The sequence below is a fragment of the Platalea leucorodia genome (genome assembly GCF_965183815.1).
Source record: "Platalea leucorodia genome assembly, chromosome: 17".
In the NCBI taxonomy this organism is placed as follows: Eukaryota; Metazoa; Chordata; class Aves; order Pelecaniformes; family Threskiornithidae; genus Platalea; species Platalea leucorodia.
In genome coordinates this window covers 10974754-10988036 of record NC_138839.1, presented here as the reverse complement: position 1 = coordinate 10988036, position 13283 = coordinate 10974754, and the positions used below count along the sequence as shown (strand labels likewise).

At 46.7% G+C, this 13283-nt stretch overlaps 1 protein-coding gene across 1 annotated transcript; it reads left to right on the top strand.

The window, feature by feature from the left end:
• Positions 1-2385: 2385 nt before the first annotated feature.
• LOC309598546 (uncharacterized protein) lies at positions 2386-11553 on the top strand (the record flags this gene model as incomplete). Its single annotated transcript, XM_082329226.1, has 8 exons — positions 2386-2439; positions 2721-2855; positions 3232-3333; positions 3770-3901; positions 5014-7503; positions 8268-8423; positions 8848-8955; positions 11350-11553. The coding sequence occupies 8 exons, from the start codon at positions 2386-2388 to the stop codon at positions 11527-11529; spliced, it is 3357 nt and encodes a 1118-aa protein (XP_082185352.1). The 3' UTR covers positions 11530-11553.
• Between the last annotated feature and the right edge of the window lie 1730 nt (positions 11554-13283).

Below are 13283 nucleotides of genomic sequence, written 5' to 3'. Positions count from 1 at the left end.
CTTTGGGACTTCTTGCCCATCATTGATGTCTGGGTCCTGTACTCCTCACCACATGCTGTTTAGAGACAGGTGTCATGGAGAAGTTATACAGGGAAGGAACAAGATTCTGCCCTTCTGCTGCATCAGGTTTCTAAGATCAAATGCGAGAAGTTCTCCTTTTCCAAAAAAACCCCCCAAAACCAACCCAACGTATGGAGATGTTTGTCCTCCTCCTAGGTCTATCTTAGAAGACTCCTGAACTTACAGAGCTGTACAAATGATGTTTTAGAGACTGTTTTGCTTCTTGACTTTTACGCTTTACCACTCCAGAGTATGGTGTTAGCAAGGCTGATAAACACCATTTTGATGCAGTCTGTTTCTTGAGAGCTGCTGCTGCTTCTGAGCTCCAGCTTCTCTTATTTGATCCAGCTGAATTATGTTTTGTCAATTATTGGGCTGTAGCAACTATTCTTGCCAGATGTTGTTCTCAAGAGCCTTTTGTTGCCACAGTTTTGGACTCTATCATCTTTTCTGTTCTGTTTTAGAGACTGACCTTAAAAGGGAGCATATTTGCTTTGGACTGCCAGAGATTGGCGTAATCAGAGATATGTTCTTGTTCTCCTTCTTGAAGATACATCCTCCATTGTCCATCAAAGTAGCGAAATCCTACTGTTGTGGGTTTTATTGTCGTACCACTCGGGTGCCCCTTCACCCCAAAGGATGTTATCCTGATTGCATGCCTGTACTAGTGAGGCAGTGCTGTGTATTGTAGGAACCTGGCACACAGAACCCTGTGTGAGATCAGGGAGGTGTCTTCAGCTCCTGGTTCCAGAATCCTGTGTGTCAATCGCGGCAGTTGGTTGCAGTCTATGGATGTAACAATTTGCCTCTGCAGTACTATAACTTCCATTAGAAAGAGCGACAAGTCACGTGGGCTGCTGCCTACTTAGCAATGCTTAAAGAAAAGTAGCAAGTTTTTCTTTTGAACTTCCAACAGTTTAAACCGAAGGATACCCGTCTCTCCTTTCAGGTAGTCCTTGTTCAGCTAACATCTAGTTCAGGTTTCTTAAAAATGCTGCTACAAGCATGAGATTTTACTATATCATCTAATGTATTTCTTTAGTCCCTTTTACATACAGGGAGTCTGGAAAATTACCTGCCTATACCTATGCTATGAACAGCATTAAGAAGTCATGAGTCAGCCAGGGAACGACTCTTATTCTGTCCCCCTGCAGAGCAACTTGGAAGTGCTGATGATATAAGGGCTGTGAGCCTGGGAAAAAAAGCTGGGCTTTTGCTTGCTGGCACAGAGTTTGTGGGCACAGCTACCCGTGTGTCATAGATTAGACAACAGCAATTTAAGATTCGGCTATTGAGATCAAATTCGGCTGGGCTTTCTGTGTTATGCTCGGTCGTAAGTAAAGCCTGGGCATTCCCTCAGAGGGGCCTGCATTGCTATTTTAAATGGCAGAAATATGCTTTCTGTCTCCAAGTTTCCATGCAACCCATTTTGTGTACTCAGGGGTAGGGATCTTGAACCACTTCTTACTGGAATAACTCCCTGTGGGTGTCAGGAGCCAGAAATTCATTTCTCTCCGTATTTGCAACTTGTAGGTCAGTGAAGGAGACCCTGGAATCCAGCCGGTTGGAGGCTCAGCAGCACTTAGCTGAGCTGGAGATCGCCAGGAGTCAGCTTGAAATCCGCCTTCACACAGTCACACAGGCCAAGGAGGTGATACAAGGTGAGAGCCTCACGTGCATTGTTTCTGGCGATCCCCCTGCCTCGGGAGGATGTTATAAAAATAGCTCTCTGTCTGCAGTGCTTCTGGGGAGTGAAGGAGCTGGAGACAGATCCCTCCTACACTGAAATTCAAATGCCTTAAGGTTAGTAAAGTCAGAACCACTGTTTGTGTAGGCACTGAATCTTGCCATTTGTCGTGTTTGCAGGGGAAGTGAAGTGCCTTCAACGGGAGCTGGAAGCAGAGAGATCTCTGATGAGGCAGGAACGGGAAAGCATGGCGCAACAGCTCTTGCGGACAGAACAGCAGTATGACAAAACCCTCAGGCGTCGGCAAACCGATCATGAAGTGGAAATAAGGAAGCTCCTGCAAGACATGGTAGGAAACAATATGCTTTTGAATTCTTCAAGCAAGCTTTGTGGGCTGGCTTTAGAAGAGCGTGTGAAACGGCAGCAATCACCTGTCATAGGCCACACATTGCTAGGCCAGGCAGCAGAGCCAATGGCTTGTACTTGAGGGCACGTGAAGATCCACAGGACTATGCTGGGACAGTAAATGGCACCATTCAGAGCTACAGGAGATGCTGGAGCAATGGGAAAAGGAGAAGGCAGAGACAGAAAGGGAGCACGAGAAGAAGCTGTTTGATATGAAGCAGAAAGTTGCTACCATGCAAGCTCAACAAGAAGAGGAACGAACTAGAGTTGAAAATGCCAAGCAAGAGGTAAAGACTGTGAAAGGAGAATGGGTGTGGTTTTTTTTACTCTTCTGGGCTCCTTATCGATCCTTCGATGACTAAGAGGTTGTTGAAGATTCAGTCACGGATGGACCATGTTTATACTGCCAATCTCACTTAGGAACCTGTGCCTCCAAGTGGGCAGATAATGACCTAGGAGGCCAGCAGCATAGTGCTTTGAGAATGGGAGAGCCCATCCGTCTTTGAGTCTTACCACACAAATTTTTTTATGGGAAGTTTAAACCCATCTTCTCTTTATTTCTGTGCAGGTCCTGCTGGAAAAGGAGCGTGAGAAGAATGCTTTATTAGAGACACTGCTCCAAACTCAGGGAGAACTAACAGAAGCCTGCCAGCAGCTGGAGCAGCTCAGGCAGGAGGTGGAAGAGCAGCGAGAGACTGGGCAGGTAAGTCTGACTTGTAGGGTAGGTTGAAGGAACGGGCCGTTGGCAATTGGACGTAAGCCGAGAGAGCCGGGTAACGGAGTGAAGGGCAGTAACAAGGAAATAAAACATAAGTCCTGCAGCTGAGGAGGCAAGGACTACTGCAGGCACTGAAAGCACCGAGCCTGGTAAGCTCCAGAGATCAGCAACAGGAAGGAAGGGTTACAACGGCAGCAGAGCTGGGTAGAAAAGCAGAAAGAAGTGGCTGAATGAATGTGATTTTGGGACAGAAAGAGAAAAAAGCTGGGCCTGATGGCACGGCAGGTCTCAGTAGCTTGCTCTCCATTTGTGTTTACAGAACATCACAGAAAAACTGCAAGCAGAGCTGCAGGAAACTCAGAGTAAGATCAAAGCAGCGGAGAAGAGGCAGAGGGAGGAAAGCCAAACCATCAAAGAGGAAATTAATATCCTTCTTCAGCAGAGGGATGGTCTACAAAAACAGGTGACTGCAACAGCAGTAGCTCCTCCAGTCATCAAAGAGGTGGTCTCTCACTTGCCTTTCCATTGCAGAGCAGCAGGCTGATGGGATAATCCCTCTGACTGCCATCATACTGTGGTCTCCATCTCAGCTGGTCTGAAGGAGACTTACTGGCCAGCTGAATCTCACCTGCTGCCCTGGACAGATGGGCTAGTCCTTTTGCCTGTTTGCCAGTAATCATCAGAATGGATTTCTGCTGGTCTTGCTTTCTACGGTGGTTTTTCAGCTGAACGTGGTGACCCACTTAGATTTTTAAACAAGTCAGCTGTATCCATTGTGAATCTGGTACTCTTGTGACAGGGTGAAATGTAAAGTTGTTCTTTCCCTTTCCTCACAGTACGTGATACGGCTGACAGTGACAAGCTGTAGTCTTTGACCGCTTTGTTATGTTTTACTTGAGGTGGAAGAGTTGACATCGCAGCTAGCAGCCTCCGAGGAGTCTCTAAAGAAGGAGGCTATGACGCTGCGTCAAGAGGTGGTGTCTTTGGAAAGGAAACTCGAGAGCACTGAGAAGCAAAGAAAGGATGTCCTGGTGAGGCTGGCAGATGCCACAGAGGGCCATTTCTTACCTATTTTTTGGCCTTCTGTTAATACTTCTAAGGAGCAACTTTTTCCAGTGGAGAGCTGATTTTGGTTGGTCTTGTACAGGTTCAGTCCAAATCTGAGAAGATACAGAGTACGCAAATGCTGACCAAGTTTCCCTCATTTTCCCCTTCCTTCCGCTCATCGTTCCTTGTTTCCCAGACTTTTGCTTTCCTGCCACTTTTCACTTTTCCAATTGCATTCTTCTGAATAAGCAGGAAAAGATGCTGTAGTCATAGAGAACTTGGTTATGATTCAGGGTGTTTGTTTTCCTCAATGCTGAAGGTTTCTGCCCTTGAAGCTTTAGTCAAAGTAATTTTCAAACTTGTCTCTATTTACATTGCATGGTTTGGGCAATTATTTTTGTTCAAATCCGTATTTAGATTTCCAAATGTCTGGCTCTGGAGAAAGGGGTGAGAAGATAAAGTTTGCTAATAATAGAAAGCCGTTCAACATTGCCCACCTGAGAGCAGACAGTGGGGAAAAAAAATAGAGGAATTTGAGAAACAAAAGTGCTGATCCAGATAAATATGTACGCCTGCAAGGGGAAAACTCGTCCTTATTTCAACCACAGAATGACAGACTGTGGTCTGACCATTACTCCTTCAAGAGGGGACAGTGGGGTTCTAGAGGATGGTACCATGAAAACTCTACAGAGTAGAGGTCCAAAAAAAGCCCCAACCAAACCCCAAAGTGGGAAATCAAATGTTGGGGTTGTTCTCTCTTCCCTTCCTCCCTAATAGAGAGAATATCATCATGCCACTGCCTAAATCATGCTTAGTCTGGACTTCAAATCCTGACTGCAGTTCTGGTGGCTCCTGCCCAAAAGAACACACTAGAGCCAGAAGAGGTTCAGAGAAGGGCCAAAAGGAAGATGGGACTGGCTGAGTAAGCTGGGAAAGATGCAACCTACAGGGTGGCACAGGAAAGGCTTCCAACATCCTGAGAGGCAGGGAGAGAGGGGGCAGCCCTTGACTGCCGCTGAAGCGGGAGTTCAAATCTAGTATGACAAGCAAACATATATCGACGGAACTATTGAATCTTTTTCTCACTGTTTTGCAGCATGAATGGGAGAGACTGCAAGCAGTTAAAGAAGAACTGGTGTGGGAGATAAACCTTCTTCAGGACTCAGTCACAGCCTCTGAAACGCGAGCAAATACAGCAACAGATATGAATCACTGCCTTGAACAAGAACTTCAAACTACATTGTCTATCTTAAAAACGAAAAATGAGGAAGTGGAAGCGCAGCGGGAGAAAATCCAGATGCTCCAGAAAGAGGCAGCCCAGGGAAAAGCTTTGCAGGAGACTGTCACTCATATGACTGCCCTCCTGTCAGAGAGGGAGGGAGAAATGAAGTTGTACCAGGAGCAGATGAGAATGCTGGAAAAGCAGAAAGAAATGCATAAAACTACTCTCGATGGGGTTATTAAGGACATAACAGAGAAAAAAGAGAAGATGGAATCCCAGCAAGAACAGATACGGGACCTGGAGAAGCAGCAGGAGAAACAAAGGATTGCTGTAAGCAAAATGAGCAAAGACTTGGAAGAGAGAGATCGGGAGATCAGATCCCAGCAAGAACAGATACGGGACCTGGAGAAGCAGCGAGAAATGCAGAGGACTGCTGTCAGCAAGATGAGCAAAGAGCTGGAGGAGAGAGACCAGGCGATCAAGTTCCAGGAGGGGAAAATAATGATTCTAGAACAACAGGGTGCATCACAAGTGAGAAACCTGCAGGCGGATCTTGATCATATGAAAGGAAACTTGAAGGAGAAAAACATAGAGCTTATGTCTCTGACTCGGCAGATCCAAGAACTGGAAATGGAGAGAGCACAGGTGAAACCTCTGCATGCAAGCCTTGAACACCTGAGGGCAGTTCTTAAGGACAGAGAGAGTGAGTGTGATTCTCAAAGGGATCAGTTAAGACTCTTGCAGCAGTACAAGGAAGAGCAAGAGGGGTACCTGCAAGAGCTTCGTGGTAAAGTAGAAAAGATGATGCTTTCTTTATCTAAAAAAGATCAAGAGCTTGAGTCACAACAAAAGCAAATCCAGGAAGCTGAAGGAGTCATGGAGATGCAGTTGAGGACTGTCCGTGACCAACTGGAGCAGACCTCAAAAGAAAAGGACAGACTCATAGACATCCAAAAGGAACAAGCAAGGAGCTGTGAGGAAAAAACAGAACAGATGAATGTCTTGCACCGAGACTTAGAACACACTAGGGCAATACTGAAAGAAAAGGATTTAATGATTGACTCTCAGAAGGAACTGATTGAGACCTTCCAAAAACAACAACAACAAGACTCTGAATGGCAGAAGGAAATTCTGCAGCACCTTCAAGTGGCACTAAAGGAAAAAGAGCAAGAAATTTTGTCCCTTAGAAAGCAACATGAGGCATGCAAGGAAAAGGAGGAAAAGCATGAAGCTGAGCAAACGAATCTTCAAGCAACAAAACTGACTGTGAAAGAAAGAGAAAAAAAGATAGAGGTTCTGGAGGAGGCTATCTCTAAGCTTCAACAGGAAAAGGAGGAGGCAGCAATGCAGACTAAAGGTATGCTGCAAAAACTAGAATATGCTGAATCTTCTCTAAAAGCTAGAGATCAAGAGATAGTGTCTTTGCAAGAGCATGTGCAGGAGCTTCGAGAGCAGAAGGAGTTAGAAGGCAAGCAGGCCAAGAGTCTAGAGCAGGACCTAGACAAAATGAGCCAAATATTGAAGGAGAACCACTTGGAGTTCCTCAAGCAGACAGAGCAAATTAACATGTTCCGGCTTCGTGGCGAAAGCATGGAAGTAGCACTAGCATCGTGCCAGAAGCAGGTGAATCTGCTTGAGGAAGTGGTGAGGAAGAGAGATGAAGACAATGAAACTCTTCTGCAAAAACTCCAGCACCAAGAAGAAGAACTGAAGACCTTGCAGAATTTGCAGCTTAGGCTAACCGAGCAGCATGAAGAGGTTAGACATCACCGAGAGCGAGAGAAGCTCCTGGAAGATGCCTTGCGTGAGAGGGAACGAGAGACCAAGGCTCAAGGTGAGGAAATAAGAGCTCTTCAGGAAGATCTCCAGCATGTTCAGCAGACTCTGACAAAGAAGGATGAAGAGATCAAGTACCAGAGAGACAGAGTCAGGTATTTAGAGAAGACTCTGACAAGGAGAGAACAAGAGCTTAGGAGGCAGAGTGAACTCAAACAATTAACGTCAGCTTTGCGATGGAAAGATGGAGAGGACAGCCTGCAGAAACAAATCCAGAAACTCCAAAAATGGGAGGAAGAGGAAGCAGAGAAGAGGAGAGTTCTCCAGGAGAGAGAGCGTGCCTTGCAAAGACAGAAGGAGCTAACCCAGCAACTGGAAGATGAGCAGAAAGCAAAGGGGGAAGAATTGAAGCGGGTGACCGCTCTTTTGAAGCAGACTGAAAGTGAAGAAGCCAAATGGAAAGAGAAGGCACAAGCACTGACTCTTGCCCTTACCAAGAGTGAAAAGGCCAGTGGGACTTTGAGGGAAGAAATAGCCATCCTGCAGAGTAAGGTTACAGAGAGGGACACGGACCGGTTTCATCATCAGGTAGGCAGCGTGATTGATCATCAGTCAACTAAAATGTCTCTAAAGGATTCTAATGATGTTTCCCATAAATATATGGGAATATATATTCCCATAAATATATGACCTGCTTGGCCAAAGAAACTAGGACTGCAGCCAGCAGGCTTGCCTGTCTGTGTAGCTCTGGCCAGAGACCATTCACCTGCTGGAATGTTTTCTGCCAAGCCCAGAACTACTGAAAGAACTATGGAGCTTGCTGCTAAAATTAACTCAAGTCCAAAAGTGGGGGATGGGTAATCGGTTCTCTCCTATCTAGGCAAGCTTAGCCAACGTGTTGTGGTTAGGATTTGGCATGGAAAGGAAAGGGCACAGTTGACCAGACTAATATACTAAACTTAGCGGAACGATGGCTGAACAGCAGCTACGCTGATGGTGCTTAGAAGATGCTTTCAGAGATTTAGATTTCTGAGGTCCATCTTTTCCAGTGTATTGAAAATAATGGAATTGGTACCATTGCCTGATCAGGTTAAAGGCTTCATTGTGCATTCAGGATGTACTTGTGCCGCAGTCCAAAAAAACACGACGGCAAATTTGCCTCGGATTTCACCAACGTGATCTGGAGGAGGGCCCCTAGGAAGAGGGCATGTTGTTTTGGTCTGTGGACCAGGAGAAGAAGGGACTTAGCACTGTGCATTCCTGTGTCCGGTCACTCTCCCCGCCTTGTTGATTCTGGCTCTTCTAACCTTTATGTGGCACCAGCGCACATAATCTCCTCTCTGAATACCCAGCAGGCTGTTGCAGAAGGGGAGCAGCTATCATGGCTCTCAGAGAAGAGACTCCTGTTGCAGCGGCTGGAACGTCTGCAGCAAGCAGTTGCAAGGCTGGAGCTTGAGAAGACTGAGCTGAAGCAACTCAGTGCTGAGCTCAAGAGGACTCTTGAGCAGGTAAAACAGGCTTTCACTGCTTCTGCAAAGCCTCACGGTCCTCTGGAACACAACACATTGCCACAGACAGCACTTTGGAGTCCTCTGCTTGTTTCCTTCCCTCTCCTGATTCCCCCTGTGGACACACGCTTTTGTATTTTCTCTCTCTTCTGGCACCCCATTGCCTTCACAAATGCACATTCACTCTGGTACCACCCTTCCTGCCCCAGCGTCCCCATACACACACATTTGACAGTCTTGTGTCAGGAACTGTTTCCTCTTGGTCTTTCTCTTCCATAGTCTACTTTGAGTGCCTTTTGCCCCCAACACACTCTGGTGCAATGAACAGTCTGAGCAGAAACCTCCTTGCCGTGATGTCCAGAGGCCCTTTTGCTCCTTGTTTGGTGGCAGGTTTCTGTGACCCTTTCTCCTATCCAATGTGCAGGTGGAACGGGAACGGAGGAGACTGAAGAGAGATTGTCGAGGTCGGTCGTTGCGAGATGCAGGCGGATTTTCTCTCTCTGACCAGCTCCAGGTGCCTGCTCCTAGACAGGTGAGAACAGAATCTTACTTGGTGGGAGGAGGGTCTGGCCATACAGAGGAACGACGGCAAATCCCAGAGGCAGCAGCCCCCCGGTATAGACCTAATAGAAGTCAAGTATAGACCATGGCCCTGGCCAAACTGGAGACCAAAAAGAAATCCCTGTGTTTTCTTCACAGGAGGAGTCTCACAGGTGCTGCAGTTGTCGATAAGCTGAGTTGTGGAACCAGGTGAGGGGTAGGAAAGCTCTCCTCAAAAGCTGCTGTGGCTGTACTGATGGGCGCAACTTTGCCCGATGCTACAGCCCGAGTATTGCTTAGCTGTCAGGAAGGGAGTACACCAGGCAGTGGAAATGCCCAGTCAAACACGTCTGTTGGCCGTGGCCAAACAACATCATTCACCCACTCAAACCCATTGCTTCTGCAAATGGAGGCACTGTTGCTCCTCTTGCCTCTCCTCTTGCCTCGCCTCCAGGGACGTAAGGCAGTGCCAGAGCTTCTAGCCTTCAGGCAATCGTTAGTCTCGTATTGCTGTTCTGTGCTAATCATGATCCCAATATCGGACTGAGTCAGAGACCTAAGCGCTGCATGGACATCTGTTTGGTCGGTGTAAGAATGTACATTCCAGCTGCTGAACCCTACTGCGTCCTTTGACAGTGGTATCAGCAGTAGCAGCAGTCACCAGACTTCTCTTCCATGTACTTTTATGGGTCTGGTACACCCTGGTCTCCCTGAGGATGTGAATCTTCACCGGTGTTCAGGGCAAAATGCATGTAAGATTTATGCGAGTAAAGTATATGATGCTTAGCTCTGGCAAGTGAGCCAAGAATGCTGCTGAAGCCATCGGGTTACAGCCTAAGGCTGTTTTTACCTGGAAGTCTCGGTATCTGAAGTTCTGTTGCTACGGATAACTAACTGAACCGCCTTCCCCTTGTGACTGTTGTGTCTGCCTGCCCCGTGGACCTACTTCAGCAGTTCAGCAGGAAAACGAAGGCGCTCTGCTCAAAGAATAGTCCTCAGCTGGCTAGTTAGGGCACTCCTCTGGGTCTGGGAAACAGCGGAACTGGAACTTGATCTCACGCTTCCTGGGAGATGCTCTTAGCAGCAGATGGCCGCTTCTCCCACTCATACCTCTGGGTTACCTACCAAAGCGTGGGAGGGTTTTTCAGGCTTCCAAGCCAGCCTTCCCAAAGGTGCCCTTGTTATTTCAGAGAGAAGGTCAGACCTGACCCTCTCTTCAGTGGTGGCGTTCCTTAGCCTACGCATATTGTTTGCTGTGAAGTCCCTTTGCCGTCTTACTTTCCGTGCGCACGACTGGCTTCTAATTCAGCACCACGCATTCCCCTTCCGGAGCTGGCTGCCTGAGTTTCACATCTAGTCTGCTCTAGATGCTTAGCAGGTTAGGGTCCCACTTTTTATCGCCTTTGGCTTTATGTTGACAGACCTTGGTATCGCAATTCAAACGTAGCAGGTTCCATAAGCCATAAAACTCCTTTGGGAATTGCTTCTGTTATTCGAGTTCACTCGCCAAGAAAGAATATTCTCATATTCCTAGTTTGAGGTTGGGGATTGCATTGCCATGTGGAACACAGCCCTTGGCAAAGCGCACGTCACTTTGAAAACAGAGGAAAACCTCTGACCCGAGCCGTTTTCCCCAAAACAGCAAAGCACTGAGCACTGCTCCCAGTGCTGGCATCTCCTCCACTCCAAAGCAGGCAGAGGGGAAGGCGCCAGAGCTGCTGTGGCTGCGCTGCACTGCAAACCTAACAGGAGGTGAGAGCAGCTGGGTCTCTCCCGCCAAAAAGCCCAGCAGGCACAACCCTGCGTTGCCAGGAAATTATAATAGAGTTTGAGGACTTTCAAGGCCTCAGCAGTCCTTTAAGGCTCATTTCCCCCCCCAGGCTTTGTTCATCAAATTATGCTCTGCTCCTTTGTGAAATGCTCTAACGTTAGGAAAAATGAGCGTTTGCTCCCTTTTCACGTGCTAGCTGTCAAGTTTTCAAACTAGGTCATAACAGAATGGTTCCTCGCTACCTTGTGTAACCAGTAGTCCTCCTGCTGAGGAGAAAGCATGTGGAACTCGGGTGTCAGTAGCCCAAATCTCTTTTTTGGAAAAAAGAGTTGGGTTACTAAATCCTGTAGGGAACCTCTGTCTTTAGTATACGTGTAATGTGTCAGTGCTGTAGGTGTGAGTTGCCGTTGCCAGAAAGAAACTTGAATTGTTGATGATAATCTGAAGTTCAGTTCGGGGTGACTCTGGGAACCTGTTACTTCCCGTTCCACAAGGACCAAGTGTTTGTCAGGGCTGGAGTTAGAGGGCGCGTCTTCCCTGACAGCTGGTACCGTGGAGCTAGGGATGGTCCTAACAGCATGGGCCTGTCTGAGCTCGGCCTTTTGCCTCTTTCAGGTGTCCCTTCTGCAGACGCAGCTGGCACAAGACTGCTGTGCAAAGACCAGCCGGAAGCTGCCAGAGATTTGCCAAGAGCTGGATTCCTCCTCAGCAGCTGTGGCCAGGGAGCCCAAAGCTGCTGTTCTGGAAGCAGAGACTCGGAAGCTGGGTCAGTCTCTGAACCGTCCTGTGCCCTAGAGGACCAGCTGCAGCATCGTGGGGTTCCGGTCTTGTGCCCTTCCCAGAAATGTATTATATTTTGCTGTGGGAAATGGGGGTGCATTTGTTCTGCTTGCGTTTGGAAGCATCTCCAAGTGAAAGTGATTTTTTTAATTTTTTTTTTTAAATAAAATAAATTTTGCAGGACTGTCCTTTCTCAGTAGCAAAAAGCAAGTGGTCGGTAAATACGTGGCTTAGGAAAAGACTATACTAGTTTTTGACCTGCACGAGTAAGCTATTACGAGCTGTTGTCTGGTTTAACCTCTTGAGTTCACAGCGGTTCCCTGTGAGGAGAGAGGGAAAGGGAGGTGTTATCAAAATGAAGGGGTGGAGAGTACACGCCAGGGATTGAAGGTGGGGCAGGAGAGTGGGGTTTTTCCCTTCCTTTCATGCTTCAGCACAAAAAGCGCTGGCACTCTCCCGAGATGATCTGCTTTCCGCTTTGTGGCTGCGACAGCCAGCCCGAGGGACAGCTGTGACGTGCGGAAACAGGTTGTAAAGTAGGTATGTTTATTCAGCGCTGGGAAGCACGGGGCGGGGGGGGGGTCATCCCCCCAAAGTCGTGCGTGCCCACATGGTGGCTTGTCCTGGATTTATACGACAAAGTATTACATATACATAATGTTTCCCAATACGCCTATACATATGCATTACCTGTCCCCGCTTTGCATTAGAAATAGCCCCAAGAGGTCATTTCCATAAACCCCTCCCAACTGCGCTTGCGCAGTGCCTCCTGGTGGTGGTCGCGGGGGGTCGTGGGGATGAAGGCTGATGACTCTTCTTCGTCACCGCTAGCAACCCCTTGTTCTTGCGCAGACTCAGTTGCTCCTTGACTCTTGTCCCAACTGCAGGGTCGGTTTCAGCTGGTTTTCAAGACAAGTTGCTGTTCTTATCAAGGAACTGTCCTTCGCTGAGAGATTACAAGACTCCTTACTTCAATCCTTTTGTACAGTAGTTAAACTTTTATAGTTACACTCTAAAGCTCCTTTTCAGTCCCCCCTTTTCTATACAGTTAGTAAATTCTTTTACTATATCTTATTTTAAGATAATATTTCTTTATCTAACATCTTCTCAAAATATTTGTTAGATTCAAGTTTTCATCGAAGTTGGTTAAGCCCCTTTTCAGTCCCCCCTTTTCTATACAGTTAGTAAATTCTTTTACTATATCTTATTTTAAGATAATGTTTCTTTATCTAACATCTTCTCAAAATATTTGTTAGATTCAAGTTTTTGTCAAAGTTGGTTCTTCTTCCATTCGCTGTAGGAATCCCCTGTGCTCTGGAAATGCCACCAAGCACACCGAATTATTACACACAGAGCCATAGACAGAATTACAACTATAATTGTCATAATAAACAATTGTTTTAACCATGCCAAGTTTGGTAACCAAGATGTTAATTTTTCTATTAAGTCACTAAATCCCCAAGATGTGTTATCTTGGGCCACTTCATGCAAGATTTTGGTTTTTTCCCAAATTTGAGATAAATCTTTTTCAATCCTCTTGTCTTGGTTAACATAGGTACAGCAATGTTCACCAATAACTGTACACAAACCTCCTTCTTTAGCAAAAAGCAAATCCAGCCCTAGCCTGTTTTGAAGTGTTACTTGTTTTAAGGAAGAAATTTCTTTCTGTAGAGCCGTGAGTGCATCAGCTGTAGCATTATTAATAATTTCCATTGTAGCTGAAATGTTAACTAAGGCTTTTTCTAATTCACTAACTCCTAACCATGGAA